The sequence below is a fragment of the Athene noctua genome, chromosome 10 (genome assembly GCF_965140245.1).
Source record: "Athene noctua chromosome 10, bAthNoc1.hap1.1, whole genome shotgun sequence".
NCBI classification, from domain to species: Eukaryota; Metazoa; Chordata; class Aves; order Strigiformes; family Strigidae; genus Athene; species Athene noctua.
In genome coordinates, this window is record NC_134046.1 from 10,197,807 (window position 1) to 10,216,692 (window position 18,886).

Genomic DNA, 18,886 nt, shown 5'->3' on the forward strand with positions numbered 1-18,886 from the left:
CATGGGGTGGTACCTTGTAGGGTCATGGTGTCGTGGTGGGCTTGGCAGTGTTTGGTTAATGATTGGACTTGATGATCTTAAAGGTCTTTTCCAACCTGAATGATTCTGTGATTCTATGGGAGCGTATACATATGATGGAAAACCTGTAGATACGACTGTAATTAGACAAGCCAGGCTCATGGGGTTAAGTCGTGAAGTCGGCCTTGGGTTTGTGGCTGAACTCTGTCCTTTTTAGTACCAACTGTTGTGAAGGCAAGGCTGGAGCTTGGTCATGCCCATGAAGAAAAGAAGGGGTTGGGGTGGTTGGAGGGGACGAGGTGTGAGGAGCTGTGTGCCAATACGGCTTCACTCTGCCCCCTGTGCTCTGCGTTTGTGCTGTGGGCTCCTTCCCTGCCCCCTGCCCGAGGTTACCACCACGGCTGCAAGGGCTGGAGTCTTGGACTCTGACATTTCTCCCGCTTGCCAGCATGTCCCTGTCTTTGAACAGGCCGTGTGGCACATGGACTTCACCCCCTTCCAGCGCCTGTTAATGAAATACCTTCAGTGGTGTCAAGTACTGCTGTGCTGAAATCCAGCCCAAACCTGAAACCAGATAGTCAAAGTTCTTCAGCAATGATGATCATCAACTTTATGAATGAATGGAAAACACTCTAAAATTGTGCTTGGGCTGATAGACAAAATTTAATACTCATTGTAAATGAAAGAGAAATGACACTTTACATAGTTCATAAATGAGAAGGATTCCTGAAGAAAAAAAAAAAAAAAGATTATTTTACTGGAATTATTTTTAATCCTTCCATACTTCTGTGGCTGGAGTTTTAGCTGATTGCTTTGGGCTGTGCTGGCAGTGGGGTGAACAGTGTCTCCAAAAGAAAATTTTGGGACAGCTTCTAACTCCCACAAGAAGAGGTTCATTCTAGTCTGCAACTATTTCATAGAGATTTATAATTAGGACCAAAGCACCACTACTGAGGGGAGGAAAAGGAGCAAGCAGTCTGTAGTTAAAAAATGTTTAATTAACAGTTAAAAATGATTACACAGAAGATATAATAGTAGAGGCTTTGTTATTTGGCAGTATTTTGGGCAGAAAGAATGACAGCAGGTCTGGCTGAACTCATGCTTCTGTGCCAATGACTGGGACTATTAGCATGGTTTCATATCTGGAGAAAATGTATACGTTGGGATTTGTATAGGTCTTGTATACGTGTTTGCGTGGATGTTTATCAGTTCAGCTTCTAGGATCTCTTTGAAAAAAGAGGACATATATTTTGGAAAATAAACAGATGGTAATGTTAACAAAGTCATGGATGTGAAGGCAAGAAGAACCTCTGCAAACCGCTGCTTTGAGTGTCTGCCTGAAGCCTTCTGGTACAGTCAGAAGTAAAACTTGGCTGAGCTTTGTTCTGCCACGGTCCTCTCCTTGTTTAGAAGGGCTGACGATGAGTCAGAGTCTGCTGAAACTGGGGTAGGGGTTTGTTAGCCTTGGATCAGACCCCCAGCACTGGGATACTCTGGTTGCTTGAAAATAGGTAATTAATGGCGCTTTAATTTTCATGTTTCCAAGGCAACACAAAACCCCAAGACATTGTTTTCCAGTACATGAGCAGAAGCTTTTGGCTGCTGAAGAGTTCCCCCCTGTCTCATATGAAGCTGCTGTAAAGGTACCAAAGCCATATTTTCTGTCGTTAAAGTTGATTTACATCCTATATCCAAAAAGTAATGATGATCAGATGAAACAGCCCGTTCTCACTGCAGAACTCATTCAATCAGCTGAGAACTCTTTTGTTCAAATAGGTAATTAGTGTTGTGACAAGTGTAACTTTAAATGCCTCAGTTTGGTGGCAATGTTAGGAAGTGTGACAAAAATTAAATTATTTTCCTGCTTTAACCATGGCCCTTCTTGGATTGCTAATGAGAGAAATTCTCGTTAAGAACATGTCCTTTCTGATAGACTCCTTTACAGGTCCTCAGTTGTGAAAATGATTTATTATTTGTATCATAAAGGGCATGATGGAGAGGGCTTTCCCGTATTTTCTGACTTGTTTCTTTTTATGTCTTTAGCTGATGTAACATGTCATTGCTTGTGTTCCTGAATAAAATGGAAATTCCCTAAAATGAAATCACTGTGGGGAGAGCAGCCCTGATGAACGCCTTTCCTGCCTCTTGATATTCCTTCTAAATTAATGGGCAGCTCATTTAGGTGCTCAGATCTCAGGGGAGCATTCACAGCACCTTCCCTGGAGGTGGCAGAAGAAAAATCGATCTGCGCTTCCGTTTAGGGCTGCAGAGCCATGACTTCAGACGGCCTGAAAGTAAGTCCCTACGCGTGCTTTGAAGTACCTGCCTCAGCGTGCTGTAGCTCTGGGGCAGGGTGGGGGGAGCACCAAGGCTTCCCCCAGGCCCTGGAGCAGGAGGATGCTGCGTTAAGCACTCAGGGAGAGCGGGGAGTCGCTCCGGAGCACAGCTGCCACTCGTGGTCAGTCAAACGAAGTGTTTTTATGTTTGCATTTTTATTAATGGCTTGGTATCTGGGTTTTGGTCCCACCTGTGACCAAGGGCATGCAAACCCTCCCCTTGTGCTGCTGGCGGATTCCAGCCCCGCAGCCCCCGCTGGCAGTGGAGGGGGGACGTGACTCTGTGTCCCTTCTCCTCCTGCAGCTGGGTCGTTCTGCATCCCGGGGAGTGTGGAAGGCTGGAGGCTGAGTGGGCAGCAAGGAGCTGGACTCTCAAAAGTTGCTCTTTCCTGGTGGACAATTTTGGGATGTCCCCCTGTCCTAGGAGTTGCTATGAGTTTAAATTATCATGGGCTGAATTAATGAACAACCTGAAGTTACATCCTTTCTGCTGGCTCCTGATGGGATGCTTTTGATTTATTTTTTTTTTCTCCAGTATTTGCCAATGCCTTGATGTTCTTCCACCCAAAGGGAATTGATCAATAAGATGGAATGAAGAGCACAGCACAGAGAGCAGACATGGTCCAGACCTCACAGGACTAATTATGCTCTTAAAGGGTAAGAAAATAATCTTAGGTACATTGGGAGGAAAGTGTCTTAGTAATGCTACATAGGGTTACTGGCATGTCTCCTACATTTGTGCATTAAAAAAAAAAAACCAAAAAACTTTCAAAGATACTTCTTGACCTCAGAAAGATCAGCAAGGAGCTCAAGAAAAGAAATTTAATACCAAATGAGTTTATCAAGTTTTCTTGACCCTTAGAGATGGGAAAAAAACAAAGGAAAGATTCACATGAAGGTCTTGTGAAATTCCAATACTAAAACACTCTCATGCACAAACTGCAAAGTCTCAAAACAGAGAGAGTTCAAAACCAAAGCAAATGAAGAGCATGGTGTGAATTACAATAAGTGCTGTCGCAGACACTGCAACATGGCTGTTAAAGCTGATGAAGAGGACCCGTGAAAGGAAAGGCGAGTGTCTGCTTATCGACGTATCAAACTGCTGGGGAGGGGAACTTTTTGATGCACCTAACAAGAGGCAGGACAGTCAGAGGACTGGCGACACATAGCTGCTGTCAGCAAGAGGAAAACAGGAAAATAGACTCCAAGTTGGTGCCAGGCTCAGGTTATTTTAGACGGCCGACTCTCTGTATTTGTGGAAAGTGCACTTAGGCACAGACATACGCATGTACTTGGAGGACACCTCCTAGAGTAGCCCCGTTCCTCTGGCAGAGATGAGGTGCTACCTGCGCTGGCTGCGGGAGCAGCACAGCTCCCTGCTGAGGCAGGACTGTGGCCACCGGCCCCCCGGGGGGACCCCAGCTCTGTCCTGGAAGGGACACCCTCAGCCAGGGGCAGTGTGGGGGAATATACTGGTCTTCGGGAGGGCTGCCAAGGTGTGCCTGCTGCATCCCCTTGCCCTGCAGCCAGCGCTTTCTGTTGGAGTGGGAGTGACCAGTCCCACTGATGTTAACAGGGTGTCCCCGTCCTTCGCTGGCCTCAGGAGGGAGGTTCAGGCTGAAGGGGAGACACTAACAGCACCTCTGAGGCACAGCTCCCATGTGCACGGGGTGCGGGCAGCCTCCACTTGCCAAGGCTGTTGAAAGAGGGGTTAAGCTTGGAAAAAGGCAAATGTTTGTCCTTTTTTACGGGCTGTACATCCTGCTTCCCGGTGAGACCCAAGCTGTGTGCACGCTGGGGAGGCAGCTATGAACTGGGAAAAGCCATTGCAGAAAAGCTGTTCTTTAAGAGGGTAAGACTGATAGCTGGAGATAGAGTTAAGTGGTGTGTACCGTCTCACCCCATCATGTTGCAGCTTGCACTATGTATGCATCAGAATAAAAGTAGTGCCTCTTTTTTATCAAGCAGGCTTGATAAAACAACAAACAATAACATACATTCAGTTATATCTCTGCTAAGCATATCCTTTTTTATTGCTTTTCAGGAGTTCAAACCATTAGCATAAAACAATCGAAGAGGTTGTTTTTCCTAAGAGAGCGAGTGCCTGTTTACAAACTCATTTTATTTTCACAATATTCCATTGTTATTTATTTCAGACAGAAGGCTGTCAGATTAATGCACTCCCTCATGCAGGACAGCTTGCTTTATTGCCTGTTATTAAGACATAACATATATAACCTGACAGGCACTGCCCACGTCTGCATTCTACTAGTGAAAGGCAAATTAAGTAGAAAATGGAGATCTCCAATATTTCTTAGGGCTAAAGTGATATTAGTTTTTAACTCATTTTGTATTCATAGAGGATCCTGTGTGTTCACAACATATCCAACAGAGTAAACTGTCCAAAGAAAAAGGTGGGGTTTTTTAAATCCTTATACCAGCTACCTCTGAGAAATTCAGAATTTAGAAGCACAGGAGTCATCGAGTCCCCTGGTGTAAACATTAGTGAGGAAAGAATGAAAAGAAGTGTGTTAGTCAAGTGCCACAAGAAATCCTTTAGAAAGCAAATTTTGGGGGAATAGCAGTGCAAGGTGAGAAATTTTAAACCCATGCCAAAAATAACCCAACAAGCAGCCCTCACCCTCCAGATCTCAAACTGCAGCGCCCCAATCACCGCCGGTACTGGTGTCCAGCAAAGGCCGTCACAGCTTCCAGAGGCGGCACACGCAGTTGCAAACATTTTTTTTTTTAAGCTGTATCAAATTCCTTTTATCTTTGGTGTGCGCATCCCACTGGTAGCAGGACTTTAGTGCCCTTTCAACTTTTCCCAATGGCAGTTGTTCAGTCGTTGTTCAGGAAAAACCCAGTGAGTCGCCCAGTTTTGTGTTGGACTAAGAAATTTCCAGAGGAACGCCCTGAAGTCTCTGCGGTGATGCTGCTGCAGACGCTCGCCCTCCTCGCAGCACCCACCTTGCCCGATGTAACGCTGTAGGGAGCTGGAGCAAGGCCTGGCTCATCCCGCTGGGGTTTGCTGTCCCCACTCCCCCTCAGCCTCCCCCCAGCTTTGGGCTTTGCTCTGTGGTAGCCTTTGGCATCACTGAGCAGCTCGGAGGAACACAGCCACGGTTTGGGATAGGGCATGACAAGAATACCCTTTATAAGAGCGTTTTCCTAAAAACTATGACTCAAGCCTACTATTCTTTCTTCCTGGATTTCAACGAATAGCAACTGTGATAAAGTGCTGACTATTTTTGCTGCAAGTACAAATAAAAGTGGAATGGTAGAAATACCTTCCCCACCATCCACAGTTCCAGTCATACAAGTGATGTTATTCACATTCTCATTATTTTTTATTTTTCTCCCCAGGACTGAATTGCTAAACTTGGTTAGTCACAGAAGTTGCTCTAGAAGAGCCTGCAAGAGGTAGGCTGGCTTGGGGACCTCTCCCCTCATCCCTTGCTTTTCCTCACACTTTCCCAGCAACAAATTATTTTTTTCCAACTCTCCCTGGAGAATCAAGTCAGTTTTATTACCGTGAATAAACATTAACTGCGTTAACACGAGATGAGGAACGAACAGGTGAGTTTAAAGGACAACTAATGTTTACACTGGGGGAAATAAAGACAGAGCAAGGCACACATCCACCACAACCACCGGGAAGGGAAAACCTGACTGTCTGGCCTCTTGTGAAGACACTTGTAAAGGTGCTGGGGGTGTTATTAACCCTTCCTGCAGCATCTGGATCAGCTCCCTTTTACCGCAGGTAGAAGCCATGTTTAAAAGCTTAAAAGTGATAAATCTGTTTTGCCTGTGGTTCCCAGTGAGGCTTTAGTGCTCCAAAGTCTCGGGCTTTATGGGAAGCTGCAGTATGTAAGGAAGAGGCAATCTGCTGGGAAAAACAGGCCATGCAATTTAATGCGAAATAGTGATAGACTAAATAAATTATTATGAAGAACTGACTTTTCAATATAATTACATTATTTTTTTCCATTTCAGAGGAGAGGGAACAGCCTAATTGGACAGATGGGAAACGAAGCCAGGGAAAGGGAGGGGCTTTTTGTCCATGGTGCTGCAAAGCTGTGGGCAGAGGTAAGAGCTCTGAAGCTTGAGCACAGCGGTGGGTCCGGGCCCTGGTCTCTGTGTGTCTGACTCCTCCGGGGCAACACAGTGATGTCCATAATCCTCTTTCTCCTGCCCCACTCCCCTGTAGAAGTATCTCTGGGTACATGGGTTGAGATTTTAGTCTTTCAGCAGCAAAGCTACTGCAAGGGAAAACACTCCTGTCCTGCTCAGACGTGACAGAAATATCATGAAGATTGCAGCAAGTATCATTTTTAGATGCAGTAATAAATCCCCATGTGTGCAAATATGTAATATGAACAAGCAATAATACTTCAAAATATTCATATCCCTCAATGTAATAAATATTTTATTAGAGTAATAGAAAAAAATGCATACAGATAGCCATAGGATACACACACAACTGGAAGTTTAAGGATAAATTTCAAACTTTTCAATATGAAACAAGGTACTCAGTACATATCTCATGGAGATATATAACTAGAAATTAAATAATACAATATAATCGCATGAAAATGGCAGTACAGGAACATGGACTAGAATTTTGAGAACAAGAATAGAAAGAGTCACCCTTTGTTGCATGAAACATAACTATATACTTACAAGTAACACCGGGTTTTCCATCTCCCACCCGCCCCCTTCCCATTTGCAAGTGTCTGAAAACATCACTGGTTAGCCACATTGAAAAGCAACTAGCCATTTATAACTATGTATGTACAGTATATACAGATCTTGCTTACTTCAACAGTTAGCATGTATTTTCATCTGGATATGATACTAATAAGGTAACTTGCTATTTGAATGCGTATCGAGGCTTTTTTTTTTTCTACAGTGCTACCATAATTTCATTAATCCTGGTTTTCCCCCTTTGTAGTTCTGTACGTTGTAATAATACTGTGAAATTAAAAAAAAGTCTTTGAAAGGGTATGTTTTATGTCACAGGAACACATGCTCTCCCAGGTATGTAGGCAGCTCGCGAAAAGGCGTCTAAAAGGCTGATTTGTGTAAATTCACAACTACAGAAGTCAAATGTACCACGTTTAATGTATCTTTAATATATTGCTATGAAAGAAAGCACAGATTTCTCTATAATAGCAAGCCTGAAGTGTCTTTCTGTAGTTTTTTATTATAACCTATAGTATTGCCATAAACTTACCAGAATCATATGACAGTAACAGGGTGCATGAGCGTGCCAGACCAGGTGAAATAGTTCTGAATTGGTTAAAGAGCAGCAGGAAGAAAAGTTGTGAATGTAACATTGAATTAAGGACGAGTTTACCGTTCAGTGCGGCAGACAAAAGAGCAAGATAATCTGGGGCTGCTTACTCGGAAGGACCACATCACAAGGCTGGGAGGTGGTAGTAGTCCCTTTTCATAAGGCCATGGTGCAACTGCATTTCAATACTGCTTACGACTGGGCACTTTGTTAGTGAAGCACATTGACAGGAGTTCACAGAAGGGCAATAAAAATGATCCTGAAGGTGGGAGAATTTGGTTATGAATAAAGAACCTGGTTAAGAAATATAAGGTGGGGATATAAGGAAATTAACTTCAAAATCTGTTGGCGGAGAGGAAGGTTAGGTGTTTGAAAAGGTCCATAAACATACACTGCAATAGAACAGAGAGCCTTTAACACGGCTGTGAAATAGTTTCTTAGGAGTAGCAGTGGAAGCCCTGCCTCTGGGACACACCAGCGTGAACTGAAACACTAACATCCAGACTGAGACTCCTCTCTACCTCCCAGCTTTGATTTCTTGCTAGATTTAGAGTAACTTATATAAAGGGCAGTAAGAAAACTGATCCAAACCAACTGGATTATGACACTGTCTTAAGAACAGTTGCTTGGTCGATGTGTTATCAACTGATTGAAACGCCGTGTCTCTGATTTCATCTCTCCTGTCTAGAATGATGTTATCGTAACAATGCAGAACATACTCAAAACAATTCAGTGTCACTGCAAAAACAGTTTCTCACTCAGCTAAGCTCTTCCTTGCAACTCTGATCATAGTGCCATTGCTCTCCCTCTCTCTTACATTGTATCTGAAGTATGTAATATGTAAACTCCTTTGGTTCAAGTATTAAGGCATTTTAGATTCCTTTTTAAAGGATTTGCTAAACTTTACATGATATTTTTACTTCAACCTACAGTGAAATATAAAGAATTTAAAAACACGTCAGGATAGAAGAAAAACATGCGTTAACCACTGCAGGTTTTTTTTTTTAAAAAAGCACTTTTCTGTAGTAACGGATTCTTTTTTTTTTTTTTCTCCCAGCAAATGAAAATGTATCATCACAACACTGAATTAAGAGTCAAGGAAAATATTGTTGGTAAGAAGCTGGACACACTGAAGATATTCAAGACTGATGGACCAGAACCTCTTGCATCCATACCTGTGACAGATGAAAAAGGTCAGGATTAAATGAAAGCATAAGTGTCTGCTGTGCCAAATTACTACTCTGCCTAGATGCTGACTAAAAATTATTGTAAATTTTTATGTCTGACAAGCAATGAAAATTTACAAAAATATAGTAAACATTTTAAAGCTATAGAAATGCCTTGCAAAATGCTGAAACTGTATGAATGATCTTTACTTTCAAGGTAATTTTTTTTTTTTAAAAAGGAGAAAAAGTAAAGAAATCTAATGTTTTTAATATCAATTTCTGTAGTAATTTACCAGTTCAATAGAATGAAGCTTGTCAAGCGTAAGGGCATGAAGACTGTTAATTGCTTTTCTTTTTATTACCTTATTACCATACAACATACAAATATTAATTCTTTTTTTCTCCCCATCAATAAGGACTCAATTCCTGCAAAGAAGCTGTGACAACTGCTGGGTGTCAGCTGCAAATTCAGTAATGATTCAGTACACCACGGCAGAGCCGTGTGTCTGCACCATGGCTGGTATAGGCTGGTAGTGGTTGGGGACCCTATACAAGCACGTGACAAAATAACAGTGATTCAGCTTCAACCTACTAGCCAGTCTGGGAATCAGGATCTGATCACTGCTAGTGCCATCCCCGCCATCAGTTGTTGCTTTTACTTCGATGATGTAGTCTTCGTTGAACTGGAGCAAAAGCTCAGCTGTTGTCTTGTCGGTGTTCAGGACGTTCATGCTGGTTTGACTGCTGGTCCTGTACAAAACCTGCAACACAAGCAAAGAGCTGGAGTGTGTCATTTCTTCCACTAGGACCTGAGCAGCAATTTTTATTTGTTTCTTAGAAACAAGGTTTCAGTCTTTGAAAAGACGGGATGAGAAAAGATCTGATTTTTGGTTAATGTTATAGGGCAGAATTACATTTAAAGAAAGAAGGTAACATCAATCAAGCTCTTTTATTCCAGCTTTAATCTAAAATGGCACAATGCATAATCATAAATTAATAATATATTCTGTTGAATGTCTTAATAATATATTGTTCTATAAATTATCCCACAATTTGGAATCTGTCATCATCTAGATCAGCTTCTTATGCCAATATGTAGCTAGGTGAGAACTAACCAAAATTACAGACTACGTTGGAAGATGTTCTGTCAATGCTGAGTGATTATTCTGTCACGGAACTTAACTGCATTTGGTGTCCTTTGTTCTGAAGAATGGGAGCTACACGGGAACCTCACGGCCCGCTGCTAACTGTGACCAGGCAACAGGAGGGACCTAAGAGCAACATCAGCCTCTCTTCGGTGCTGAAGGCTCGATGAGCCTGGAGGGTCCCTGGTGCCAGTGGCAAGGCTGGGCACAGAGAGAGCTGTGTCCTGGCAGAGTTTAAAAAATGGGTGGAGCCAGTGCATTCACCTGGGAGACTTCCAGAAGTTTGACAAGCAGGTAAGCATTGCAAAAACCAGCAATCCCATCTCCCCCCAAAATAACAGTGATAATGATTAAATGGGAAAAAAATGCAAAGCCACTAGAATTACACACCGCCTGCTGCCCCACAGACACGCTCCCCAAGGCTGTGCCCTGCTATCAACCACTCGGAGGAGCAGCCCTGTGGCTCACTTCCACCGTGCCTGCACCACGGCTGCTCTGGTGTTTTCAGTGTCATTTGTTGGCAAACCAACTTTTGTTCACCGTTCTGTCCTTGCCTTCTGGGATAAAAACAACCCCCTAAGTGCTTTACTTCAGTAAAACTAACAAGCTTTATCAAAATTCAGCTTATCCTTGTGTACTTAGCAATGTTTGTTATCCACAGGGCAACCTGCAATTGTTGTGGGAGACAGAGCACGCAGTTTGAAGCTCTATACGGTACGTTTTTAGGTCAGCTACTGTCTATGAAACTAGGTGGCTTATCTAAGCTGTAAACATGTATTTTTTGCCAGTACAAGTCAGAACACTGCACAGTCAGATCTTCAGCATAAATCTTTTATGCAGGAATGTATCATGTGGGATCCATCTGTACGCAGCTCGTCAAGAACATCCTCAGCTATTCCCTTAAACACACTTCAGATATATGACATACCTAATACTTGTACATTTGTGTGCTCATCACATTTAGAGTAGATGTAGCAGTGTCATTTCTGTCAAGACAATGAGCATGTCCCACAGTAGGTAAGAAGAAAAAGGTTTAAGACTATCTGTTTGATATATGTGGTACTAATAAATATATCTGGCCAGCTATGGAAACTACACCCATCAGCTAAGTCTTGGATTATTTGGATTCTTTCAAAATGTTATACCTGTGGGTGTTGCACGTTTATACTAAGTGTTATAAATGTGTAAGGGTTATTATACATGTGATAACATCTATGTGTTACACTTCTGGGTAAGTGGGATATCCCAAGAGCTGGGAGCAGCTCCTGGCACTGTGTGCGTCAGGAGGAGAAGGCATTAGTGTACCGCTAATGGTGAAAGGAGCACGGCTGTGAGACTGTGTTACACTATGGTTTACATCTATAAAAAGGAGATGCTACTGAAACGGTTTAGATGTGGTGCATCCTCTGAACTTACAGCCTTGCAAATAGACAAAAGAATGCAAACTGTGGATTACTTGGGGGTATTTTTCTGGTCTGTTCTCACATACCTTATACCCAGTCACCTCAGACTCGTTCTCCATTGCTCTTACTTCCTCCCAGCTGAGGATTACTCTGGAGTCGGTGACATTCCACAGGACATTTCCTGGCGGTTGACTGGGTGCTTCAAATACATAATAAAAGCATGACTTTAATTTAATTGGCATTAGTGATTTATTCTACAGTAGGAAATAATAGTTCAGGTAATTGACTGTCATTACATGTCAGATACAAAAGCAACTCAAATGCAGCCTCGTCATTTGTACACTTTATGGTTCAGAGACTAGATTAGAAAAACAGAAGGAAGGAAAACCAGAATGGCATATAAATGCTATTTCTGAAGTTGCATTATCTGTTGATGGTCCTTCATTAAATACAACCAGACAAAAGCATATGTCTTAGGACATGGGTGATCAATTAGAACAAACTCTAATGAAACCAGTGACGGTAACAGACAATTTCTAGTTTTAGTATGTTGCCAAGAATATGCAAATACTTCACAATAGATCATTTGTTAGACAAATTTACTCTTAGTGAATATTCAAATCTACACGCTATGCTGACATGTTTGTAATGTAAAAATATTTGACAGATTTTTTTTTTTCTTTTAATTTGAGGTGTGATTTTTGAAATGCAGTCTGTACCATTTCTGTATCTGCAGTTGGAACAGTAGCAGGCTTTGGCCAAGTAACTCCATTGAGGGCTTTTTTTATTCATTAACAATCCATGACTGTTATTTTCAAAAGTAGTAGTATGCTTTTGGCTGTGCACTTTAATATATCTTGAAACTGCCAAGCTTTCAGGGAAGGCGAAGGTAAGTACAAACCTCTTAAGTTGGTTTCCCAGAAAATGGGTCATGCAATGACACAATCAACAATTAAAATCTTTTCTAAATGTGTTAAGGAAAACAATTTACTGTTGCTGTCACCTAGTGGAGGCAACTGCTGCTTAGGTGGACCGTGCTATGCTTTGATGCTGACAGTTCCAGTATTAAACGCTGACAGTGGTTTTAAACACTCCTATGCATGTGCTTATGGTTTTTTTTCTCTTTTGTACTTTTTCCTCTTTTCAGTTCTTTCACACAGGTAGCTCCCTACTTTCTTTCCATGAGCAGTCAGATCAAAACCCACCTGATTATAATTCTTAACACAAAGTAGACACGAAAATGTAAGAGTGAGACTTAAAAGAATTATTCTAAAGTCAAAGAAGCATTCACAAGTATTTTTTTGCACTATGTGCCTTGTTCTATATACTAAATAGGATTTAACCTGATGCACTAATAGCCACTTCTTGTAAATGTAAGAGGAGATTGTTTTACTCCTGAGAATTATTACAGCATCTATGAACAGTTTTCACACTGAGATATTAAAGCTTGAATTTCAAATGAAATGAGTCATTCTTTTAAATCCACAACGAAGTATTAATATGCCATCTGAACAAATGAAGAGTAATTATATATAAAAACTGTAAGCCTCTAGCTATCACTTGACTTATGGAAGTGATTCAGAAGACTCCAAATTTGCTTCAGACACCAAAATCTCCAGTAATCTTCAGCGTTCAGAACTGCAGAACTTAATTTGTAATAGGTCAGATCCTGAACCACCACATCACGTAAGTATGTGTCCAGTGCTAAGTGTGCAAATAGCTACACAGATTTCTCTGACACTCCTCAGATGCTTAAAGTTGGTCATATACACTAGTATTTCTCTAAATTAGAAGCAATGGAGAGACCATTTGGTTGTATTTTAAGACTTTATAAACATGAAATAACTGTAACATCTTGCCTTATAAACTTAGGCAAGTCTTCCACGGTTACTTGCCATTTTATATAGCAGTATTTTGTAAAACAAAATTGCACTTGTTATTCTGGGCTACGAACATGAGTATTTCAGATATAAAAGCAAAGATGCTTTAATGGTCAAAGACTGAATTTTCAGCCTGGAAATATACTGCCAGTTGAACTTGTATTTCTTGATATGGCTAACAATTACTAAAAAGTATCTTGTAGGTTATGTGGGTGATTGTAAATACAACGTGCACAGAAATCCTTCACCATGAAAAACACATCAATCAATCACAAACATACAAGTTAAGGTAGAAATTGGGATTGATTAAAAATCACACATTTGAATGAAAAATCAGCTTCTACTGCAGCAGTACAGCGAATTATTTATCTTAGTCAATGGAACTAGTAGTTAGCAAAATCCTTCAGATTGATATTATACTGTACAGCAGTGTTTTTGTTCTCTTTATTTACCAGCAAGATACATGGCCATAATGCAACTTTTTAATTATTCCAAATAGCAGTGATCTTGACTAAGGGCCTGATCCAGATCCTGCTCAAATCAGTGGAATCAGGTGCTTGTTCAGTTCTCACTGACACAGCCCAAAGGCAGGTGGTCTCTAAAAAGGGACTGAAAAATCACTGAGCTGACTAGGCTGATACAACCTCTAGTGAGCAGCCACAAAGATCAGAGGAAACTATTCATCACATGTCAGGTACAGGCTACGGGCAGTGAGTTAGTTCAGATCATCCAAATTATGGTAACTATGCATATAATATATTTAAACTCTAGCAAATATAAATTAATCTGAGTTGGTTTAGTCCTCAGTGACAGTGACACTCATTTTTGCATACAATAATTTCTGATAAACTAGCTTATTTCATAATATTGGTGATGTGACTACTTTTGGTAGGATTTAATTACTATTCCAGGGAATTTGACCTTTCAGGCAGGCTTAATTGTACATTCTTGCAAGTCTGACAGAAGTACTTAGAGATTGATGACTCTGATTCTGAATTGTATTACAATGCAAGAACATACTAAAAATATTTCTGTTTGCAGAAAAATTAGCGCAGCCTTTGACAATCTGTTCTCCAGCTTTCTTTCTCCCTTAATAGTAAAGTGGCCTCTTGTGTAATTTGTTCAAGGGGAAACAATGGACACGAAGGATTGTTTTGCATGAATTGTATGAGGATCACTGCATTTCAGAAGTCATGCCCTAGAGAACTTACGTTATAAAACCCTGAAAAATTCAACAAGTCTGTTTTATCTTCCACATAATAGACATTTTTCTTTTAAAATACTTCCAATCACTAGAAGAGTAATAAAGGTTCTATGAAGAAATGATTTATCATACTTTTGCTCCACTGGCATATGAGTTTTACTTACTTACCCTGCTAAAGTAGCAGAGGGTAGAAAATGGAAGACCTAGGCTCGACTTAATTGTGTAACTCTTCTAGTCTGTCTGAAAATTCAGGTCATTTATGCCTATTGTGATTCCCAGTAATGCACCCGTTTTCCATTCGCCTGCAAGTGCTAACACACAGTTATGTCTCTCCCCACTTTAAATTCAGGATACTTACGTGTCTTTTTTGTGGTAGCGTTTACTGTGGCACTAAAGGGACCTGCTCCAGCACTGTTATAAGCTCGGACAGCTGTGTAGTATGCTAAGTTGCTCTTCAACCCTGTTATTCTTATTGATGTCTCATTCCCTGCAGCTTTTACTCTATTTGAAGATTCTTCTTTTCCACCATTATTCCAGTACCTAACCTAGTAGATATGAAACAAAACCATTTAAAATCTTGTATAGAACAGACTGCTCACCCACAGCATTGCATTTGACTCCTTTAAATGCATTTTTTTTTCTCAGCTGAGAAAGGTAGAAATGCATTCAAGTTTCAAAAATATGTTTACTATGTAAAAAAAATCCCGGCTCTCATCCATCTGCTTTCATGCTTGCTGCTCTTTTGAGTATGACTGTAGGAAAAAGGAAACTGAAGCATTAGATCTTGCTTGAATTAAAAAATGACAAGAGGAAAACCATTACTTTATCTAGAAAGTAAACAAGTTAAACTCAGAAAACCGTACCTTACAAAATAGTTTCTTTAGAAGTAAATGTAATTCTGCAAAAATGTGTCAGTTTGAAAGCACTGCTAGATACATGACTATCAGCACAGGAAGCAAAACCCAATTTCATTCAGTGTTGTTTGTTTTCAAAGATCCTTAGAAGAAAATACCTTTCTTCTGGGTGTAGGTGGGGCAGGAAGAAAGCAAGACATACGGTAATCTTTTGAAATTTGTGCTGCTGTCCTGCAGCCTGCAAACCTCTTCACGAATGGGAGTGTTTTAAAAGAGCTTACCTCATAGCCCAGTAACCTTCCGCTGCTCATCTTCCAGGGTATGGCTGTCCAGGAGACCTCGATGACCGAGGATGAGAGACTCGTCGCAGATACTCCGGAGGGTGCTATGCTGGGCTCTGTTTTCAGAAATCAATAAATGAGAGATAGCAGCAGCACTGGTGACTGTGGAAATAAATGTGTTGCATTCAAAGGGATCTCATGGCTATTAACTGTTGTTATATTCTCTGATGAAACATGTCATGTTAAATATCTGGAGGTAACTCACTCAATCTGGAGGTAAGTCAATCACATACCTTCTTCAGCTGAAAAAACTGTGGTTACTGAACTAAACGGCCCTTCTCCTTTATTGTTATAGACGCCAACTTTGACTTCGTATGGTGAAAAGGGCAGGATGCTTTCATTCCTGAAGACATATCTTGGTGTGTCAGGAGAGGTGACCACAGTCTGTATCCATGTTGTGGTGCCAAAGGGGCGGAAAGCAACAACATAGCCAAATCCTTCTCCATTTTGTAATTCTTCGGGGATGGGCTGTGAGAAAAGCAACAGACAACAGAAGTCTGTGATGCCACATACAGCACTGGACACATTTTGCAGGAAGAAAGTACTGAAAGACTAATGTGAATGACTGTAACCAGGTGGTGGTACTGCATTTGGGATCATTCCATCAGCAAATTAACTCTGGTACAGCAGAGCAAAACATGTTCCTTTGAACCAATTTAAGGTTTTCATTTCAAGAAGAGAACAACTTCCAGGTATATTCCTTGTTTCCCACTACATGTACTAAGACACACTTCAGTAAATACTTTTTTTTTTTTCCAATTTCACAATCCATAAGTCATAAAAAATGAATAATTGCTTAGTCAACTATTACAGAATTCAGTATTACCTTTGTACAGTGGCTTACACCTTCCTCTGATGTGATTATGATTAGATAACCACATAGAATAGTCAATGTTAGTAACAGAATATTAACATTCTTTAACTCATTAAAAAGGGGGATACATAATATAAAGTAGTACCTAATTGTTTGTATTGGCTATCACACACATCCAGAGTTAATGGTAGGAAAGCAGGAACTGCAAATTTGCACTGAAAAGCCTAATTCTTTGGCTCAACCTTTGAGCACTACCCCCTCCTCTTCTCCCGCCCTCCTGCCCCCTTTTTAGCGTTAACATTGGTTTGGGAACAGAAGCAATCTCAGACAAACTAACTAAATTTCCTACTGATTGCTATCTAGCACAGTAACACGTGAAAGCGAAAGAGGGAATGCAAACGTGCATAGCTCACATTACAGAATGTTACCGAGCACATATACATCCTAGATGAGAAGCTGCTAGCAGCCAGGGAAATTCATCTTTTAAGAAGAGTGAGTTTGAATGAAAACAATCATTCTCTGAAGAAAATTGCTTGCCAGAAAACTTACATCCCATGTTATGACCAGTTCAGACCTGCTGCCTCCTCCCCCACTGACTTCAGATGGGGGAATTTCGGGAACTGTGAAAAGGAAACGTATAGCTGTCTACACAGTGTAGATACAAGAGACGACATCATATAACGTTAACCTCATGCTCTGAAGCTAACCCCCTTGTATTTATAGTGCTTTTGCAAATCAAGGTAAATACTTTTGAGGCAGGGTGGGCAGTCCTGCGAAGCCCCAGCCCTGTCCTGCATTCACTCTGCTGCTTTCCATCACTAAGGCAGGCTGATGGTTTTTTGAGCGCTTGAAGAACCTCACGAGCTGGCAGACTGAACCATGTATGCTAATGTTTACCATCTTCTAAAAACTGGAGGCATGCTTCATTTTTTCACTAGGGTTAACTTATGCAGCTGTATCGGGCAATGGCCTTATTCCAAGTAAACTCCTGGGGTTTTAATTGATGTGTTCTTCTGAGCCACATGCTTGTTACATGGGAGGTGTACACTGATCAAACGCTAGGAATGAAAAAACCCTGTCAAAATTAACCTCTTTCCATCCATTAATACCTTCAGACTCTGCAGCACTGCCTGAACTGACAGGCTTTGGCATACTAAATACAGTTTAAACGTATTTAGATGTTGTTGTGTTTCTGTGATGTTCAGTAATGCAACACAAACTGTCCCACAGCTAAATGGAAAAATCACAAACAAACTACATTATAGGCTTTTATATTCCATGGTAATTCCAAGCTCGTTTGCAAAGAGCCAAGGATATGAACGGTCCTTTTTTGTTAATATTCAAGATTCTTGAATTAAAAACAAATAGAAGAACCCACTAACCTGCCTCTTCAGTTCTTACTTTTTCTGAGGGTAAACTAGGTTCTCCACCTCCTATTTTGTTACTGGCAACTACACGAAATTCATATTCAACCCAAGGATTTAAATCCACTACTGTGGTTGTGAATGTTTTTCCATCGATCACATCTGGAACTATTAAAAACAAAAAGAAAGGAAAAGAAGGGAACTAAGAACATGATGTCCCTGGTCAAAAACATTTCAACAGAACCTGTAACAAGAATTGTTTTACCTGTTGTAACTCGCTGCCAGCCAACTGAAAAGGGTGTCCTTGCTTGTATGGTGTAAGTGGTTACTGGGCTGTGATTATCTGTGCCTTCTTGCCAGGAGATCTGAGCTGTGGTATCAGTTATTTCATCCACTTTCACATGTTCAGGGGGCCCAGGTGAGCCTAGAATCAGATTAAAAAATACAGAGTGTTTTGTAATGCCAGTACCCCGGAAATCACTAGCAGAGCAGTACAGATTCCCATTTTATCAGCACTGTTGGAGGAAGAAAACAATTCAGCTTGGAATAAGAACACTTCTAATTATTGTTCTACACTCACTCAACTCCGATAATTTAATTCTGAAATACTCTGAACTGGTGCACAGAGGACAGGGTTTTGGTTTTTTTTTCCATGAACCTTTGTTCAGCATGGTTCCTCTATCCTTCCAATGTCTTTTACTTTAGTCCTCAATGTCCTCTTTTAATCTACTAACACATCTCTGTAGTCTGCCAATTTGTTATCTACAGCTGTTTTACTGTACAATGCACTGTAGCAATTTTTCAGTACAACATCTGATCAGCACCCCAAGCAGCAATTCAGTCAGTCAAGCTTTCTGCTGCCTTCTGGAAAATGCTGACTCTGGGCATCCTGGCAAAAATGCTGGGGTTTGTGTCATCTCCATTAGCAAAAGGGGTTGAAATAACCAACAGTACATCGACAATTAGAAAATATCTAGCATATTTTAAAATAAATTGAATAAGTGATCACATAATGTGCTCTCCTAGATCAAAGTTTTTCTCTTGCAATAAATGCAGCTATACCAT

The 18,886-nt window shown here is 40.9% G+C and overlaps 1 protein-coding gene and 2 long non-coding RNA genes across 4 annotated transcripts in view; 2 read left to right on the forward strand and 1 right to left on the reverse strand.

Moving 5' to 3' along the window:
* Positions 1–2,065: 2,065 nt before the first annotated feature.
* Positions 2,066–8,900, forward strand: LOC141964403 (uncharacterized). Its single transcript, XR_012634324.1, has 5 exons — positions 2,066–2,312; positions 2,890–3,011; positions 5,721–5,777; positions 6,351–6,443; positions 8,708–8,900. It is a non-coding gene; the product is annotated as an uncharacterized LOC141964403 (long non-coding RNA).
* The window catches only part of LOC141964402 (contactin-3-like), a 113,345-nt gene continuing 101,549 nt past the window's right edge, over positions 7,091–18,886 (reverse strand). The window contains exons 13-21 of one of the 2 annotated variants that reach the window (XM_074914753.1): positions 18,087–18,245; positions 17,840–17,989; positions 17,007–17,077; positions 15,877–16,111; positions 15,584–15,699; positions 14,807–14,993; positions 11,451–11,563; positions 9,409–9,577; positions 7,091–8,825 (exon numbers count right to left, since the gene is read on the reverse strand). In XM_074914753.1, coding sequence (XP_074770854.1) covers positions 8,725–8,825; positions 9,409–9,577; positions 11,451–11,563; positions 14,807–14,993; positions 15,584–15,699; positions 15,877–16,111; positions 17,007–17,077; positions 17,840–17,989; positions 18,087–18,245 — 1,301 coding nt within the window. In that variant the 3' untranslated portion in view covers positions 7,091–8,724. Of the gene's footprint in view, positions 8,826–9,124; positions 9,578–11,450; positions 11,564–14,806; positions 14,994–15,583; positions 15,700–15,876; positions 16,112–17,006; positions 17,078–17,839; positions 17,990–18,086; positions 18,246–18,886 lie in introns of those variants that run through there. The other variant, XM_074914752.1, reaches the window with a different exon arrangement.
* LOC141964404 (uncharacterized) lies at positions 9,460–16,942 on the forward strand. Its single transcript, XR_012634325.1, has 4 exons — positions 9,460–10,255; positions 10,623–10,675; positions 15,621–15,859; positions 15,939–16,942. It is a non-coding gene; the product is annotated as an uncharacterized LOC141964404 (long non-coding RNA).